The 20,683-nt window shown below is 39.0% G+C and overlaps 1 protein-coding gene across 7 annotated transcripts in view; it reads right to left on the bottom strand.

Annotated features, from left to right (window-relative positions):
• The window catches only part of LOC120541448 (neogenin-like), a 396,809-nt gene extending 386,651 nt beyond the window's left edge, over positions 1-10,158 (bottom strand). For 4 of the 7 annotated variants that reach the window (XM_039773079.1, XM_039773081.1, XM_039773082.1 and 1 more), the window contains exon 1: positions 9,597-10,157. In XM_039773079.1, the coding sequence (XP_039629013.1) occupies positions 9,597-9,684 (88 nt within the window). In that variant the 5' untranslated portion in view covers positions 9,685-10,157. Of the gene's footprint in view, positions 1-9,596 lie in introns of all 7 variants that reach the window. The other 3 variants (XM_039773085.1, XM_039773086.1, XM_039773080.1) reach the window with 2 other exon arrangements.
• Between the last annotated feature and the right edge of the window lie 10,525 nt (positions 10,159-20,683).

Here is a 20,683-nt window from a genome sequence, read left to right as displayed (position 1 = left end):
TACACCATACAAAATGTCTCCAGATAACCACTCACCTGGCTGCCTGTCATTAAAATTGTTCAATCATAGGAAGACAGTCATATCTATTCTTTCATAAGTATAAAGAATCAAATTTCAGTCATCTCACAAAGTTTTTTCTGTTATTTAATGTCTAGAGCCTCTGACCAACTAGAGGCTGAAGGATTCTGCTCAAGTGTATTAAATTCTCACTTCATGAATTTTAAAGCAGAATGTGTGTGTTTATGTAAAATTAATGAAATGTTGGACAACTCTTTAAAACTTTTTTTTTTTTTAACAAATGACAAATTCTTTCACCACACTATATTTAACTAAAAGAGTCTCCACAAACTATGCCAAATAAAAGAACAAGTAGTATTGTCACTGGCACATGTGCACTCTCAGGGTTAACACGCCACTATGTACTAGACCCACAAAGACAGTTCAGTGATGGTTCAATGAGTAAAGTGGGTCAGGCTAACATTACTTTAAGTATCTAGACCTCTTCATTTTTGGATACAGGAATGAGTATTTCTTTCATGTCTATTGAAATCAAAGTATTTTCAATGACAAAAATGGTATTATAAATTAAGGCCGACAACTGAAGACAGCTTTGAATTAAGGCCCTGCAATATTACTAAATAGGAATACAATACAGCTCACAAGATTACAAAAATGAAACACTTGCATCTTTAGGATCAGTCTCACAAAAGTACCTCACAGTTGGGTGTGCCTTGTGTAATACTATGCAGCAACCAAAACCGAGCATATGTAATTCCGACGGATTTGGTAAATATAGCCATAAAACATTTATAATCCTTGTTGCCGAAGACAATTCAAATGCATTTTCATAATTTTAAACTGACTAGTGGTAAATTTCAAATTAGTTTTCAAAAACAATTAAAAAGTGTGCCCTACTGCAAGTGAGACCTCTTACCCAAACCCTGGTGAGAGATGTGTTACTCAAAGAGTCACTGTGAATTTATTATTAGAATAGCATTCTCTTAATTCAAGCAGTCTAAACTCAAACAACAGCAATATCGATCGGCTGACACATGCTAAAGTGAATTCAATATAAAATAAAAAAATAAATAAAGATTTTAAAAGCAACTCAGCTTTCAAAATACATACTACAAGGCCAAATACACAACTGTGGATGTGATCGGCCAGCAGGTCAACAGTGCTATGAATAAACGAATACATACACCAGTAAGTAAACCAATGTACAAAATAAGAGGATGAATAAAGTTGAACTGTCTATAACACATACATCAGTCACTGAAATAAAAAAAAAAAATCCATGTTTGTGTGGAATTTAATGTTGCCTTTAATAAAATGTGTTTTGAGAACGTCCAAACAACATCTTAAATCACCACTCCAATTAAATGTACACTCATTTTTTTCAATTGTAGATAGAGAGAGATAGATCTACCACCTACACGTGCTAACTTAGGGCAAGGGAATTGTATATTAAGAAATCAGTCCCAATCAATAGAAAATATAGGTGGTGGGGGCATTTTAAATAGTAACAGTTTTCAAATATGCATACTATGAAAATTATATTTTAACAAAAGGTCTGATAGTTTAAGTTGTCTCCAAATAAAAACAAGCTGTCATTACTATTTTCTGTAAACAACTTCAGTTTCACCAGGAAATTTTGAAGGTAATGACTGAAGGTGAAGCAGATTTAAAACTAAATAAATAAAGACAATGAGTGCGAATTCATTTCAGTTTTTAGGATTTTTACAGGTAAAACTACACGCTTGTGTATAATTAATATGCAAAATGTTTAAAAAATAAATAAAAAGATGCCTAGGTATGCCTATTTCTAATGTCTTCATTACTCCACTATTTTGTTTTTATAGTCAAAAATTATACAATTAATAACTTCCACACTTTCATACCCTCTTCCTCTCATTTGTGACAAGAATGACCCAAGTGTACACCACTAAGCCCAATGTGTGTGATTGATGAACAGCGTAGCCTGTGATCAATGAGTTTTACAATTTTGCAGAGTTTAAAAGGGCTTAAGCCTTTCAGACCCCATCCCTTCAGTAAGAAAAGGTGAGCATGAAAGCTGCCTAAAATGGCATAATGCCACTATCTGCGTACATAAGCCCAAAAAGGGCTTCTATTTCTGCACAGCAGTTCTCATTATCTTCTTTAAAAGAGAACAACTGGAATTCAAAACTGAAAATGAGACCATCTTTTGAATTGTACTGGTGTACAATTGGTACCATTTTCAAGAGCCTGATGACTACACTGGGATTGTTCCTATGACAGTTTTAGATAAACCCGGTTTTCTCACCTCACCCCAAGGTTAAAAAAAAAAGGGGATGAAAATTAAAAATAAAAAAAAAAACACACCTAGCTGAGATTAAGCATGTTTTAAAAAGACTCTGCTTGGCTCTCAGTTAAAATAAACACTTTTTACGTGGACAAGAAAAAGGTGTTAAATGCCTTAAGTACACATTCAGACTCAATGTCCACTCTCGCTTTGGTATATGAGTAAAAGCATGAAGAAGAGTTAAGTCTTCTTGGACTTTATATCACCTCAGTATGGAAAAACTGAAAAGGATTTAAATAATCATCATGCCTGAATATGTAGCTACTAATAGCTATGTTAACCTAGTTATTGTTGGCAGAGATAAACCACAATTGATCTTGATTTCAAATGAAGTTGATCAACTTAACATTTCATAATCTAATCAGCAGGAAACACTTTTCCTTGAATTCACCATGTGCACTTATTTAAGTGTTAAACTAAAGTTTATTGTATTGTATTTCAGGATAAACAAAATTAAGCAGTCACTTCCAGGTAGCACAATTATCAAGCAAATTCAAATGGACAATTTCTCAGCTATTTGAAAAATCTCATCTTTAATCCACCACAAGGATCTAAATGATGCCATACAGTCTACTTTTTCTCCAGGTCTTCCTTTTCTATGCTTTTAATCATTAGTATTGGCCAAATCTGACAATTCCTTGAATCCTTGATTTGCTCTCTATGGAATCCTCCCCTTTCTCCCAAACTCCTGATTTTGCAGCTTTCTTGCCTTGGATGTTCTGTCTCACTATCCCTACCCAGACACACACACACACACCATCAACCCCCACCCCCTTTCCCATTTGTGCCTTTGTGCTGTTCAGCAATGCTGCCTGCAACTGTGCCTCATGGTGAGCAGCCTTTTTTTTCCTTAATCTGGCATTTTCATCAAGTTCTTCACTCAGAGCTCCCCAGTCAGCCATGTACTACAAGCCTAATAATTAAGGTCTCTCCTTTTTTGGCAGCTCGTTCATGTTGAAGGCAAACCTTAAATAGCAAAAGTAACCTTATTTTGCACACCACCACCTACTAATGCATGACAAATAAATTACCTTTATAATATATTATTAAATAAACAAACAGGAACTAATGAGAATTAAGAAGGAAAAGGTAAATATGGGCCAAAAAATGAAACATTCACCTTGGATTCAAATACCAAAAAAAAAAACCAAAATACAAACGTGCAACAAACCTCATAAATTTCTCAACACTGTCAAAGACATAAAAGCATGAATAAATAAAATACATAATCATAAGTCAATCTGCAATCTCCAAAAAAAGAAAAAACACACAAACAACTTTTAGAAACTCCTTGATGAATCCTTTAACATTTTAATTAGCTGTTCTCCAAGATTGGAGAAAAATAAGATTTGATCAGCAGAAAAAAAAATAAAATAAGAACTTCTGCAAAGCAGTTTTTATTATCTACACCTTGTCAGGTCCTCCAAGGTGCTTCAGGATCACTGCCCTGTAACCACAAAACCAGCTGTCAGAAACAGCTGGAAATGTCCAGGTAGTAATAACACTTGGCAAAAAAAACGCATCTGGGTGATGTTCAATATATACCATTTTAGACAAATAATTTTAAGAAAATTGCATTCTTTATACTTTCAAACTATGAGGCATTAACTAATGCTACATGTTGATCCACTCTTTTTTTTACCTTTTTCCAATTTGAGGACACAGGGGCTGTAACTTATTCATGAAGGAACATGTTGAAGATAGACTGGTTTCCCTTTCTGCCAGGGTTAATTCCTATCGCATGGCACACTCACACAGGGCTGTGGAGTCTGAAGCAATTATTGGATTACTGGAGTCAGTAAAAAGGTACCAAATACATGTAAACTAAAATATAATGTGCTAAAGCTTCCAATTAAACATATACTATTTGATTAAACTATTCCTTCTTCTAGTCTTTTGATAAGTTTTTTCCTTATTTTTGTTAACTCAAGTGTGAAGCAGCAGAACAGATACATATGAAACAAACGTTAAAAAAAAAAAAAAAGATGTACCTGCTGCGCTGGAGCTGCAGAGTCAAACAATGGAATGATCTAGTCCCCCGCCGCCACCTCGTAACATGGCCAACATGTGCACCAAGAGTGGAACTCTGAGCACAATTTTCTATATTTGATTAACTTAATGCCAGTTTGTGGCAGTTTCTTGTATTATGTTTGTTTCCTCTACATCTTTTGTTGCCAGAGGCATGGTGGTGCAGGCGTAGTGATTAGCACTGCTCACGCACAGCTTAAATCACAGATTTGGCCACAATAATTGGTCCAGCACAGTTGGCTGACTTTTCCCTAACACCCAGTGACACTTAAGACCATTTAACACCTTTATCATCCACTGAAAACTAGTTCAGTTCTTCTTTCCAATGCTGTTTAACTGTCTGTACTGTACATTTTAAATACCCTTTACTATTCCTGATACACTTTTTTTTTTTTTTTTTACTAATTTCTACTTTTGGGATGAACTCATCCTTCATTATATGTAAAATGTTTTAAATCTGTTCCACTGCTACATACTGTTTCTACACTTAACTTATCCTGGTTTATCTCTATTAGAATTTAGTACATCTTTTTAAATTTGCCTTTCTTAAAGTAGCACTAGTATGTAAATTCCCCCTTGGGATTAATAAAGTATCTATCTATCTTAACAGTTTTAGTCTTTGCATCCACATTCTGCGAAAACACTGAGAATTGTATAATATTATGATAACGTGATCCTAGCAGTTCAATCACCACTACACCCTGAATGTTATCTTGATTATTACAACATTATGACATTGGTGCTTTAACATACTGTGAAAAAAAAATAATAAACTCCTGCACTCTACCTTAATATTAAGTCCTCCATGACAGTAATATCCCCCTGTAAAAATTTTTAATATTATTAAAAAGATGCGCATTGACATTACTGTCTGCATTGGCGAGTCTATTCCACACTTTTAACATAAGGCCTCCCTACTGCTTTCCAGACAAACCCAGATGTTCTCACTAAGATGTGGGTAATCATCCAGCTGAAGAAGATTTGCATTTAAAAGGCTACTAAAATGTAAACGTGAAAACAGAACACAAAAAAGATATCCGATGATGTACAGTGCATTCCCAAGGAGACAAACATTTATCAAGATTATTATAATGCACACATCTCTCACCAAAAACACAATTAAACTAAAACGATGTGGATAGAATTTTAAAGTGATGACTGTACTTTTTGCCTAAGTTAGTTGCTTTACTGATAAATATCTCAAAGACAACAGAATACTTTTCACACCAGCTTATAGTGTTTAAAAAAATGAATGGGTCAAAAAAGTTGTGTCATTTGGCAATGCTTCAGTACAAACTTTGATGTTACTGTCATGCACGTTCCAGGAATGGCATGCGAGACTAAAAACAGTTGGCTATAAATGTGGTCTCAGAATTGATAACAATCCATAAGAAATTACATTATGCAAGCTACCCATACAACTTTGACAGCAGGGGATAAAGTAGGCATTGCTGTTGGCGTAATTCACCAAGGGAAGGGCACAGGCTCAAAGTCACTATAGTATATCATCTTAAACCGCCTCTCTAAGCAACGCAAAATGAAGAATAAACTGAAAAGTTTTCTGTTTTCATAATCACCTCTTACACTTTTAGCTCAAAAACATGGTTAAACTGTGTCAAATTGGGAATAATATGCATTTTAAAACTTGCTCCACTTAAGACCTGGACTATGATCATGCAGCAGGACCAAAACCCATTCCTCTTTTTCTTCTTGATCTGCCCCTTTGCCTAACTCTTCATGCTGGTATTTACGTGTCTGATCCAGGCTTGGAAAATGAACTCTGAAAAAAACACAGCATGTGCAAATGAACCGCAGCGTGTACAAGCAACATTGTTAACATGAATAAAATAATTCAATCATTTATGAAACACATTTTGTCATGAAAACAAGTGTGCATTTTTGTCTTTTTAAATATTTACTAGAAATGCATACAAGGTCACCTTCATCTCTTTCTAACTATGCAGGAAGATGTTTTTCCAATGTGGTTTTATTTGTGTAGCATCAATCTACCTCTGCCTACACAAAGGGATCCCTGCCAAAGTGAAATTAAACATGTCACCTCCTTTAGCTCAGTGACCTATGTTATTAATCACTTTTCATCCTTCACAATTTATTTCAGGCATAAGTTAATGACACCAATCAGCTATGTGTGCAGAGAGTGTCATGAAGATAATCACTTTGGTTTCAAAAGACCACACCTGAATCATGTCCAGAGTGTCAATATGTTGCACAAGTATAGAAAGCTTATTGAAATGACCCGAAAAAAACAAACTGAACTGAAGATGAAGCCAAAGGTGTACAAAAGCCGAAGAAATCCTCACAAATTTGAAGTGTAGTAAAAAAATACCATTTCTGATACCTCCACCTAATTTGAGCAGACTGCCCAAAGCAATAGTAATTAATAACCAACAAAAGACATGCAAAGCTGTTGGGTAATACATCACTACCTACTGGTGCAGTAACTTAATATGCCAGTCTTTCCCAAGGACTGCTACAAGCACAAATGTCCATGTCACGCCCAAGGGGCTCCACTATATTATAAAGTACATCTAAATTTATTCACAAATTCATGTTACTGCCCCCAAGGGAGTTTGTTTTGTGCATCAACAACATAGATGTTACAACAAAAATATCACAAAAAAAACACAACACACTACCTATAATGGGCATTTATTGATAGAAATGTAAACTTGGGAATTTTATGTCATGTTCTAAAACATGAGGATAATACAAGTGCTTCACAAATCTGGCAGCTGACACAAACAGATCACATCAACCAGTCCTGATCACTAAATCCTGATGCTGACTTGTATATCTCCAACTTTTAATACAAACAATTAAAAATGACAGGAATGAACACCTTAAAGAAAAAAAAAGATATTTCTAATTATGGTTAAACTAACTTCCTAAACATACAGTCATTTAGTGCCTTTAACTACCTTGCCTCAATCTAAGCAAATTCATTTTCAAATTCACAGTCGATTTTAATACCAAATCCATTTAGCATTACGGGCATCAACTGTGAGACATCTCTTTCTAAAAATCAATGACCATTTTCTCTGTTTTATTTGTATTAAAAGCAGTAAATTATCATGGCATTAATTTAAGGAGAAATGAATCCCCTGTCTGTGGCGATTTCTGCCATCATTAAGAACTTCAATAGGACAGCATGGGTTACCCAATCATTAGTGTACAACATAAAAAAACAAGCCCACCAGCTTCTGGTCTTTTTCACATTTTTAAATTAAACAATTTATAAAAAAAAAATGTTAAAACGGCACAGGGTTAGCTTGACATATGACATAAAGCAAATATTTGCAAACCTTTAAATTTAATCATGCCACTGCTGGCTCGTGTGCCTTCTAAACTAACAGGTTATCTGGCTTCCCGATCAAAAGAATGGAAAATAAAGATGTGGAATCCGTCTCATTTTACGGAATCGTAATTTATACATTATAAAGTTTGGGTACAATTTAATATCTGGCTCATTTAACGTTTTTTTCCAATATTTTGTAAAACCAAACTACTAAAAGCTTGTATTTGTCATGTCCATTTAACCCCCTTCAGTCCTTCACAAGTACATTTCCACCGATTTTTAAACCTCTACTTTTACTGCTAAAACATTTAAACAGCTTCATGAAGCTCATATCCCAGAGTAAAAGCCTCGATACGAGAAGGTTTACGAAACTGTGATGGGTAAACTATCCAGCCATGTGACCCCCAATCTGGATTACGTGCGGGTCAATAGTGGTAAGAGAAGTGATTTACGACTGCTAGAGACGGCGCCTTTTCATGAAATTACAGTTTCAGAAATGAATGAGGCTCAAGTAAACCTGACAAACTACTGGATGTCAGAACTTCTGAAAAAAATGCGCCATGTTTGGTTTTCCATTCAAATAAAATCGACACGACCGTAACAGAGAAAGAAACGGTAATGAAGTGGCTAGGATGAAGTCCCGGGGTCCTTGCATAGTGAAGACTAATCATTTCTCTTAAAGCGCCTTATACGTTAATCGTGTACAGTAAATAGATTAAAACGAGAGAACACTAATCCTTGGGAATCCTAAATCACAGTAAGATATATACACACAGGAGCGCTAGCGCTTTGCTCTAGGCCACCTGGAAATGGAAATGTGGAAAAGAGCATATCCCCTTCATTCTAGTCTGGCCATTTAAATGAGGCACATATATCTGTATAATTTATATTGTCTTTAAAATAATATGATCAATAGCAACATTTAATTTTGATTGAAAGTGCGTGTTTCGGCTGGATTATGCTAGCCATTACTTTAAAAATGGAGGGGGAGGCTAAAAACAATCAGCGCAGCCGCTCCTGGTTAACTACAGTGACGAATCTCAGTCTCCGTTCAAAGGAGCCAAGAGGCGCTAAAGAATTGCAGTCCCCCGATGAAAACGCATCCATATCGATCTGCGACTGATTGTCGCGTTCACCCGCTGGAGCCCGCCGACTGTCATATGGGTATCGTTTCAAGGGGGCAGCTGTTATTAGGCCCTTAGGTTTAGTACGCGCCAAGAATGCATACTGAAGTGCTAACAGTAGCGTGTCGCACACAATACGACGGCGCACCAAGCGAGCAAGCAAAGGCGCAGCGCAATACTAAAAGCATTTTCCTTCTGATCGGTCCACTAAAACACTTCCCAACTCCCACAAGTGCACACGCTTTCGGATCGGTGACACTTAAGGATTTAAAGCGCGGACGTTTTTCCAATCCACTAGAGAACTGGCATCCCAGTGCCATCTACCTAGACTTCAAACCCCTTTACTGACGCAGCGTTCTGCTGTTCGCTACGTATTAAGAGATACAAGCATTGAAATCTAGTTGGTCTCACTGCATTCAATTCAAAGCTGGCGATAACTACCTGCGGAGTGGAGATCGAATGATCCACGTCTGTATCAGCCACCTAAATAATGTACCTCAGTTCTCTTGTATGAAATTGCAATCTACACTAAAACTACCCAAACAGATGTGAACATATATCCTGCACACAAGCACCACAGCCTTGTGCCGAGGTGTGACTCCCTTTTTTAAACAATACCAACCTGTGCAAATTTAGTCGACTCGTCAGATTGTTGCATTCCAGCACTCGTGGACTTCGAGCCCCACAGCTTCAACCCTAGCGACTCGATCGAGACTCCGCAGCGCCCGCTGATCGGCGGACAAACCCCGCAAAAGAAACTCGGACCAGCTTTACCATAACCTACCTTTATCGGTGCTCTTGGCTGCGGTAGTGAAGAGCAAAAGAAGAAGAAACGTGAGCGAGAGGAGCAAATGAGCTCCCCTCTCCGCCATCACTTTTGCAAACCGCACACTTGTTTCGTTGCAAAGGCTTCCACCAAAAATGCTTTAAATCCTCTTCGTCCTTCTTTTCTTCCCTAACCCCCCACCCTGGCCAAAAATAAATAAGTCCCGTACTGCTAAATAATATTAATGAAAAACATCTGGGCTCGACTTGTTCGACAACAGCCCGGTCGAAGCATGAGGTACAGGCTGAGAAATATGCAGAAGCGAAGGACCGATTGTTTTCTTGAACTTAGAAGGTAAAGGAGGAAGATGGAAGTCAATCCACTGCCAAGGAGAAGACGTCTTCAAAAATAATGGCATCGATGACTGCAGCTGTTAAGTGAATTAAATAAAAAAAGAATACGTAGGGTGAAAACCTCGAACAGAAAGAAAGCAGAAAAAAATGGGAACCGAAAAATCCAAGCCACCTCTCGACGCTGCCACTTTCTGCGAACAGAAAGCAACTGCAGCGTGCATAAGGCAGGAATTCAGCGAGAGCACAAGTAAATCCCGGCATGGAATTCCAGGACGGAAACAGGAATTCCGAAAAAGGGAGTCGACAAATAAGAGATGGATAACCGAAGCTGGAAGGGCAGTGATCGACCATTTGATCCCGGCATGCTGTATATCTGAACATATGGACATGCGAATGTTGATAGACGAGAGGAGGGCATTCAGTCCATCAGGTTCGTTTGTTTATCTAAAACCTAATCTGTCACAATATCTTAACCAGAAAATAAAGGTTGTCAAGGTTTCTGCTTCAACTACATGGCTCGGTAGTTCATAACTCTTCGAGTAAAGAATTTCTTCCAGGCTTCAATTCTAAATGGATTTCCCCTTTAATTTCCACTCGTGTCATCGAGTACTTGAACCATCACCGTTTAAGTTGAGAACATTCTGTTGCATCTACTTTATCACTGCCTTTAAGAATTTTGAAGATCTGGATTAGATCCCCACACAGTCTCCTCTTCTCGAGACTTAATTTAATTTTCTGTCTGTCACAATACGAAATGTACTTAAGTCCTGGGATGCATCTGGTTGATCTCCTATGTACAGCTTCAGGTGTTGCCGAGTGTTCCTTGTAGCATAGTAACCGGAAGTGCTCACGATATACCAGATACACTTCCACTAGTGCATTATAGTCTAAGCAGAAAATATCTTGATTTATATTTAGCAGGTTTTACGGTATCATCTATCATTTTATTTGCCTTTTCAATAGCTTCTTCACATTTCTTAAATAATGACAATTTGTCAACATAAACACCTTAAATCCTTTTCAGAGGTTGATTCCTTTAGGACAATGTCTCCCATCTTGTATTTACTGTATATATGATGTCCTTTTTGCCCATGTGTAGCACTTTGCACTTTTCTATATTAAAATGCATTTTCCAAGTGTTCACCCAGTTCTGAAGCTTGTCCAAGTCTTCTTGAATTGTTTTTGCCACCTCCCCAGTGTTTGCCAGTCCTACAATTTTGTTGTAATCCGTGAATTTCACATGTTTACTAACACTACAGAAAATCAGTCACTTCTCCATTTTCAACTGACTGCGTAAATATGTCTAATAAGGGATTATAAATGATGTCTTTCATTTATTACAATACAATTGGTAAAATCTCATTAGGGTTGTAGCCAGAGTAGTAGTCTTCAACATACCAAGGGCTTGAAGTACATTTGACTCTTCTATTTTAAAATCTATTAACTCATTGCTTGTTTTTATTTCTGTATGGAGCATTCCATTTATTTCTTCCATCCCTCCATTCTCTTTCACTTATCCGAGATTGGGTTGTGGGGGCAGCAGCTTGAGCAGAAATGCCCAGATTTCCCTCTCCTGGGCCACTTCTTCTAGCCCTTCCAGGGGAATCCTGAGGTGTTCCCAGGCCAGCCAGGAGACATGGTCCCTCCAGCGTGTCCTGGGTCTTCCCTGGGGCCTCCTCTCAGTTAGACATGCCCAGAACACCTCACCAGGGAGGCGTCCAGGAGGCATCCTGATCAGATGCCTGAGCCACCTCATCTGACTCCTTTTGATGCGGAGGAGCAGCGGCTCTACTCTGAGCCCCTCCTGGATGACTGAGCTTCTCACCCTATCTTTAAGGGAAAGCCCAGACACCCTGCAGAGGAAACTCATTTCAGCCGCTTGTATTTGCGTTCTCGTTCTTTCTGTTACTACCCATAGCTCATGACCATAGGTATAGATTGACTGGTAAATTGAGAGCTTTGCCTTATGGCTCAGCTCCTTTTTCACCACGACAGACTGATGCAGAGCCCGCATCACTGAGAATGCCACACCGATCCACCTGTCGATCTCACACTCCATTCTTCCCTCACTCATGATCAAGACCCCAAGACACTTGAATTCCTCCACTTCTCACTCCCAACCCTAAGAGGGCACTCCATCCTTTTCTGGCTCAGGACCATGATCTCGGATTTGGAGGTGCTGATTCCCATCCCAGCCACTTCAGACTCAGCTGCGAACCGATCCAGAGAGAGCTGAAGACCACGGCCTGATGAAGCAAACAGGACAACATCATCTGGAAAAAGCAGTAACCCAATCCTGAATTCACCAAACCAGACCCCCTCAATGCCCTGGCTGTCCATAAAAGCTATGAACAGAATCTGTGACAAAGGGCAGCCCTGGTGGAGTCCAACTCTCACTGGAAACGGGTTCAACTTACTGCCAGCAATGCGGACCAAGCTCTGACACTGGTTGTACAGTGACCAAACAGCCCTTATCAGGGGGTCCGGTACCCACTATACTCCTGGAGCACCCCCCACAGGATTCCCTGAGGGACAGTTTCGAACGCCTTTTCCAAATCCACAAGACACATGTAGACTGGTTGGGCAAACTCCCATGAACGCTCCAGGACCCTGTCAAGGGTGTAGAGCTGGTCCACTGTTCTGCGACCAGGACGAAAACCACACTGTTCCTCCTGAATCAGAGGTTTGACTATTTAACAGACCCTCCTCTCCAGGACTCCCGATTAGACTTTTCCAGGGAGGGTGAGGAGTGTGATCCCTCTGCAGTTGGAACACTCCCTCCGGTCCCCATTCTTAAAGTGGGGGACCACCACCCCAGTCTGCCAATCCAGAGGCACTGTCCCCAATGTCCATGCAATGTTGCAGAGGCGTGTCAACCAAGACAGTCAACAACAACAACATTTATTTATATAGCACATTTTCATACAAAAAAATGTAGCTCAAAGTGCTTTACATAATGAAGAATAGAAAAATGAGACACAGTAAGAAAATAAAATAAGTCAACATTAATTAACATAGAATAAGAGTAAGGTCCAATGGCCAGGGGAGACAGAAAAAAACTAAAAAAAACTCCAGACGGCTGGAGAAAAAAAATAAAAACAATATCCAGAGCCTTGAGGAACTCTGTGCATATCTCATCCACCCCAGTTTTTTGACCACCTTGGTGACCTCATTCCCAGTGATGGGGGAGCCCACCTCTGACTCCCCAGGCTCTACTTCCTCATTGGAAGGCATGTTAGTGAGATTGAGGAGGTCTTCGAAGTACTCGTATCACTGACCCAGAACATCCTGAGTAGAGGTCAGCAGTGCACCCTCCCCACCATATACAGTGTTCATACTGCACTGCTTCCCCATCCTGAGACGTCGGATGGTGGACCAGAATCTCCTCGAAGCTGTCCGAAAGTCGTTCTCCATGGCCTCCCCAAACTCCTCCCACTCCCGAGTTTTTGCCTCAGCAACCTAAGCCGCATTCCGCTTGGCCTGCCGATACCTAATAGCTGCCTCCAGAGTCCCACAGGACAAAAGGGTCCCGTAGGACTCCTTCTTCAGCTTGACGGCATCCCTCACTGCCGGTGTCCACCAATGGGTTTCAGGGATTGGTGCCACGACAGGCACCGACCACCTTACGGCCACAGCTCTGGCCACATTAACAATAGAGGCACGGAACATGGCCCATACGGACTCAATGTCCCCCGCCTCCCTTGGGACGTGGTCGAAGTTCTGACAGGGAACTACCTGGCCTGACCGGCATCCTCCCCCACCATCGAAGCCTACTCACCACCAGGTGGTGATCAGTTGACAGCTCCGCCCTCTCTTCACCCGTGTGTCCAAGACATGTGTGACCACAAAGTCGATCATCGAACTAAGGCCTAGGGTGTCCTGGTGCCAAGTGCACATATGAACACCCCTATGCTTGAACATGGTGTTCATTATGGACAATCCGTGACGAACACCGCTCGGGTTCAGATCAGGAGGGCCATTCCTCCCAATCACGCCCTTCCAGGTCTCACTGTCATTGCCCACATGAGCATTGAAGTCTCCCAGCAGTACAAAGGAGTCCCCAAAAGGTATGCCCATTTATTTCTTCATTTACAAATACTTAAGTGAAATATTTGTTTGGTTCATTTGCTACTTCCTTCTCATTTTCATTGACTTCTCCTTTTGTGTCCTTGAGGGTTCTTAAATTTTCTTTTATCGTCTTTTTACTGGAGTACTGCTCATAAAAATGCTTGCTGCTTACTTTGGCTTTGGTGACATTTTTTTTTGTTTCTCTTTTACCCTTTTTGATCTGTTGCTCTAGAGTCCAGTGTTCCTATGGTTCAGAATTATTTGGTTATTCTTTAATTTTCTCTTATAGAGATGTTTTCAGTTTTATGTTTTAAACAATGGCCTGATTTATGCATTTGAAGGTGATTTTTTTCACTCTTTTTGTTTAATTATTTTAGAGATCTACTTATTTTGAGGTTGGATCAGAAAGTCTCTGAAGTGACGTCATCTATCATTTATATTCTGAATTCTCTAGATACTTTCTCATCCTTATAAAGTGTCCATCCATTATCCAACCCTCTATATCCTAACTACAGGGTCATGGGGGTCTGCCGGAGCCAGTCCCAGCCAACACATGGAGCAAGGCAGGAAACAAACCCCGGGCAGGGTGCCAGCCCACTGCAGGGCACACACACACATTACCTAAAATTTAGAATCGCCAATGCACCTAACCTGCATGTCTTTGGACTGTTGGAGGAAACCAGAGCACCCGGAGGAAACCCACCAAGACATGGGGAGAACATGCAAACTCCAGGCAGGGAGGGCCCGGGAAGCGAACCCGGGTACCCAAACTGCGAGGCAGCAGCGCTACCCACTGTGCCACTGTGCTGCCCCCTTATAAAGTGTGCTTTCCTCAAATTATAAATCTTTGTTTTGGTAAACATTTGTGTGCTTTCGAAGATGATCTCAAATTTTACTATGTTGTGATCACACCATACTATACCATAACATAATATTTTCTAAGCCCGCTGAATTATGCACAGCATCACTGTTACTTAAAGTATCAATCACTTCTGTTTTTATTACTCTGTCCTTCTTGTTTAAAAAGATGTGATCTAGTCAGACATTACCACATGCTGGGCTTAAAACAAACTAAGTGAGGAAAAAGTCATTTGCCATCAGCACCATTTCAGTTTTCTTTTTAGTATTTCCAATAGATGCTTCCCAATCAATATTTGGGAAGTTACAATCACCCATGATCACTACATTCTCTTTATTACAATCACTGGCTTCCTTCCTTACTAATTTAACACACAGTGATTCTGATCTTGAATTTATGGGCCTTATCACTTTTCACACCTGCTTCTTTTCTACCTTGTCTGTCTTTCCTGAATCACATATAGCCACTAATATTATATTCCATCACTTATCATTAAACCAAAACAGTGAAATTCCAGCAATATCATAGTTCCAAGTCAATACTGTTGCTTCTAGTTCATGCATTTTCTTTCTAATGCTCCCTGCATAATGTTGGATTATGTGAATTTCCCCTTGGGATTAATAAAGTATCTATCTATCTATCTATCTATCTATCTATCTATCTATCTATCTATCTATCTATCTATCTATCTATCTATCTATCTATCTATCTATCTATCTATCTATCTATCTATCTATCTATCTATCTAATGGAGTGAGCATTTTAAACAAGGAAAGCTATATATTGCATTTTGAAACAAGTTTTCTTTAGGTCAGTGTGACTGTTTTTTTGGGTCTTCCTCAATTTCTCCCCCATACAGTCTAGTTTAAATGTTTGTACACTTCCCTGAAGATTCTAGCTTCCTAGTATGTTTGTCCCTTTCTCTAGTAGATGTTGCCCATCTCATCGGTAAAGGAAATGTTTATGATGGAAGACATTTTAGTGGCTGAGAAAAGTAAAACTTTTTTGTTCGCATTATGCCTTCATCCATGTATTATAAATACATATTAAATTATATTCATGTGTTTTTTTTCCTGATGCTGGAAGATTTTTAGAAGAAACAACTGATTTGGTTTTGGCCCATAGTTTGTTTCTAGGTTCCCTGAAAATCATTTTGTTCAAATGGGTTATGTGGGAAATTCTCGCTCTTGGTAAGCAGCACACTGTTGTTGACTCCTGATCTCTGCTGCATATCGAGTTAGCGGTATCTCCAATAATGAATACCTACCTCTATAGCCCCACATTTACTTTAACTTGGTTGAATTATTTGTGCTAGATACATTAAGGATGTCTAATTAGTCAATTGCATCCTCTGTCACAAAAAATAAAATATGCAAGCAGCTTTGCGACTGCCATAAAACATAAAGAGATAATAAGCTAATTTTCGAAATCACTTTTTTAATACAATCACAGGGTCCTACATGGACATGATGACGCGCAAGGCAGTAGCCAAACATGGTCCAGCACTGGCTACACTGTGCAAAGCCAAGATTAACATTTAGGCATAGTCCCAAATTCATTTTAGGGTATCTTTAAATGCATTTAAAAGTATATATTTTATAATAAATTAAAGACATCTTAAACCTCATCAATTTTATGATATCATAAATGTACTTAACGACATCTCAAATCCAATTTATGGTATCTTGAAATTACACCTTGTTTACTTAGACATACTGAAATAAATACTTAGATATCTCAAATGGGGTGGCACGTTGGCGCAGTGGTAGCGCTGCTGCCTCGCAGTTAGGAGACCCGGGTTTGCTTCCCGGGTCCTCCCTGCGTGGAGTTTGCATGTTCTCCCCGTATCTGTGTGGGTTTCCTCCGGGCACTCCTGTTTCCTCCCACAGTCCAAAGACATGCAGGTTAGGTGGATTGGCGATTCTAAATTGGCCCTAGTGTGTGCTTGGTATGTGGGTGTGTTTGTGTGTGTCCTGCGGTGGGTTGGCACCCTGCCCGGGATTGGTTCCTGCCTTGTGCCCTGTGTTGGCTGGGTTTGGCTCCAGCAGACCCCCGTGACCCTGTGTTCGGATTCAGCGGGTTGGAAAATGGATGGATGGATGGATGGATATCTCAAATGCATTTTGAAATTTCTTGAAGTATCTTACTATAAAATGTTCCACTGTTCCAATAAGAATACTTTATTTTTCAAGTGTTCATTTTTAAAGTACAGTACAGTGGATTCAGAAAGTATTTAGACCCATTAAGTTTCTGCACACTTTTATTGTACTAAAGATTTCATTTTAAATAGATATATTTGCTATTTTGCCCATCAATCTACACTCAATAACTCATAATGACAAATTGAAAATATATTTTCAGAAGGTTTTGCAAATTTATTCAAAATTAAAAACTGAAATCACTCATTCAAATAAGTATTCAGATTCTCAGTTCAGTACTAAGTAGAAGCCTCTTTGGCAGCAATTACAGCTGCATTTCTTCTTGGGTGTTGTCTTGGTTGTGTGCTTCGAGTCAGTGTTGTGTAGAATGGTGAACTGTCACCCCAGTCTGAAGTTTTCTTCAGGGACCTTTCAGTATTTGGCTGCTGTGTGATTACAGTAGTGCCTCATCCCATTTATGGCATGTTTTTAAACATTTATATTTTTACCACTATCCTTTACCTTTATCTTGTTCATGTATCATTTTGTGTTTGTCATTTTCCCCCCAGTCAGTTTTGTTTTGTTTTGCGTTTACAGGGGCAGTTCCTCATTGCGTATTAATAGTCAGTAGAGCTGTAGTTACCTGAGAGGTCTGTTTAGGTACCCTGCCTTCCATGAAGCTCTGACGTAAGTAAGGGGGTATTATATGTAAAATGGCGAGAGGCAGAAGTCGTATACATTACTGGTAAAGAGTGATGCAGAAAATGTTGCAGTTAGTGATGCTGAGAAAGCAGAACTGTTAGCATGACATTTGCCAGTGTACATAGTTCAGTCAATATAAGTAAAGAAGAAGTATATTATAGAGATTATTTTACTAATGAGTGAAAAAAATCACCCAAAACTGAATATTCAGAAAAACTCAGCGTTTCACTTACCACAAAAATGTACTAAATACAGTAATGCCATTTCACTTCCAGTGAAATTCATGTCACTCCAGAAAATGGCTGTTTATTTCCCATGTGGAAGTTTTTTCATGCATTAATTCTGTCTGTGTCTTCCTGTCATTTAGTAGAGTACTTGAATAAAGATCTCCAGACTCATTAACTTTCTGGTGTAGACATTTTATTTAGCCACCAGACTTGTGTTGTGTTTGTAATGGTAAGAGGATAATTATTTTGCTAATTATGATGACAATTCTGGCGATTGCAATCCTAAACATACATCAGTGACAGACAAGAAACTTGAATCCCCTCTGTGTGAACCATCATCTGCACGGATCCAGAAACAGGTAAGGTTGATCAGTAGGTAATGGAGGGCAAGCAGTGTTCTGTGTTGTAGTGAATTATACTGTGGAGAAAATTCTAGTGGAGAAAAATCAACAATGCAGATTATTGTACAATTTGGAGTGTCTTCATGTAGAAAATATGCATCATCTCAAATTTTTAAAAATGCACTGCAGCTTGTGATGTCCCATGCCCACAGCCATGGAAACTACCTTAATTTGCAGGACATCTGAGATGGCCCAGGGGAGTGAGGAAACAGGTAAGACTTTTTGTTCATAAACAGCAGAAGTTTTTATACCACCAAGATGTCGAGGACTAGGGGTCCCAAAGCACAGATATTCCAATAAGTTCCAGAAACACTTCCAAAAATACTGGAGGGGGTATACCCCCAAGTCTTGGCTAGATATAAAGGCAACATATAATCTTTGTAAAAATAATGAGGTGTTTATTTCCACAAAAATGCTCTGTCTCACTATGAAGCTCCAAAGAGTTCAAAAGGTATAAATGAGTTTCCAGTAAGAGCACAGGTTCAAAAATCCAGCAAACACATAAGCACAGCAGAAAACACAATAACTCGCCAACTCCTTAGCACGTTCAAAATGAACCACCAGGAACTGTGGGAGACCCTCCTGATTTATAGAACAGAAGGACGTTCCTGGCAGTGATTGGAAGATGGCCCTACCTCTTCAGGGACCATCCACAAAACACAAGAAAAAAAACATAGGCAGCTTGTATACACAGACAAAACCAAAATAAAGAAAGATGCATATAATCAACATAATATTTAAAAAGGAACAAAAGTGACATGAAACATGAATTTGCACCCCTGCCAGGGAAGGATCATTGGCCGAGAAATGAGATAAGAATTAAAGTGTCCAAAAGCTCCTTTTAGTGCAGTTCATAAATTTAAAAAAGTTTAAAAAATCATGCTTTTTTAAAACCAGTGTCTTGTGGAGTGCTCCAATAATAAACACATTAATAAATGAATACATAAACAATACAATTAAAAACGCAACTAATCCACTCAATGTCATCTATTGCACTCCTACTAGGGATACTATAACAAATTCAGTTTGCATAGCTGCCACTTTCCAGCCTGCTGCCTCTTTCAGTTCGCTGCTGCTCTCCTGGGTCTTTGCCCACAAAATGAATGCCCCTTTGCATCAGACTCTCATGTCAGCTTTGCATCCCAGCAGCCTCTCTCCACTCTCTTCAGAAATGATTAGCTGACTTGAGCACTGCCACTCCCTGGAACCTCTGCACCAGCTATTGGTGCTACTTTGTTTAATTAAATCAACAGAGCCAGCACTGTCTGTCTTCACTTCCTGACAATGAACACCCTTTCATGCTCCAGATTTCCACAGATTGTTCTACTGTTTCGTGTCTCCCTTTCGTCTTTCCTTCCCACTTTTTAGCCTGTGGATACCCCTGCTGGCGTCTGTTAATTACCACGCATCTCCTTCCATAATTAACAAACCCCAGTGAGTACGCACTCACATGCACGTTGCTCATCTTGAGGCGGTTAAGGCCACCAGTGAAAATGCTTAAAAACCATTAAAGCTAATAATAAATGAAGACAGTAAAAACACTCCAGGGCATGTATTCACACACCTCCATAGTAATGTGAACAAGAGGCATAACTAGAGCTGATTTTACTGTGGTGCAGTAAAACTGTTTTTAGTGAGTTTTTCAATGCAGTTTCGATGTTCCCAGCAAAATGAATTTATGCCCATTTCTCAAAGCTGTATGTAAATCAAAACTTTCCTGTTTTGCTCATCACCAATGGCTAGCAATCCTTAGATTGCTAAGAAGAAGAATGGTCCAGTTCTTCTAGATATGAACTTAAAATATTTATTAATAGAAATGATCAAAATTACATGGCCAATATAATATTAGAAATAGTATATATTCACATTTATTAGACTCACCAAATATGTCCATTCTAGAATTTCTTGGTAAAATTTGGATTGAAAGTTGATTTCTTTTTGCTTGAATATTAGTGGTTGTCATCCCTATTTTTAAAGCTGGTAAGGATCTATTTGACCTTTCAATTACAGAGCTATTTCTTTGACTTCACTTGTTTGTAAGATAATGGGGTGAATTGTTATGGCAAGACTTTCTTTATGTTTGGAAAATCAGCTTTATACTAAAGTGAATTTTGTATTAAATGTGAAATCTGATATTTTAGAAGCCAAAGGTAGCAAGGAATCTATGGCGTGGTAGCAATTTTCTTTGTTATAAAATAATTTATAAGATGTTAGGGACAAAAATGTGGTTGATTAATCATAAAAAGACTGGAATAGGTGGTAGAATGTTTAATTGACCTTGAGATTTTTATGTCAAAGATATTGTGATATGAGTGCACTCCTATAGTAAAAATGGTTAGTGGACTCCAAAAAGCTCC

Source organism: Polypterus senegalus, chromosome 12 (assembly GCF_016835505.1).
Source record: "Polypterus senegalus isolate Bchr_013 chromosome 12, ASM1683550v1, whole genome shotgun sequence".
Classification (NCBI taxonomy): Eukaryota; Metazoa; Chordata; class Cladistia; order Polypteriformes; family Polypteridae; genus Polypterus; species Polypterus senegalus.
This window is presented reverse-complemented; position numbering and strand designations above follow the sequence as displayed.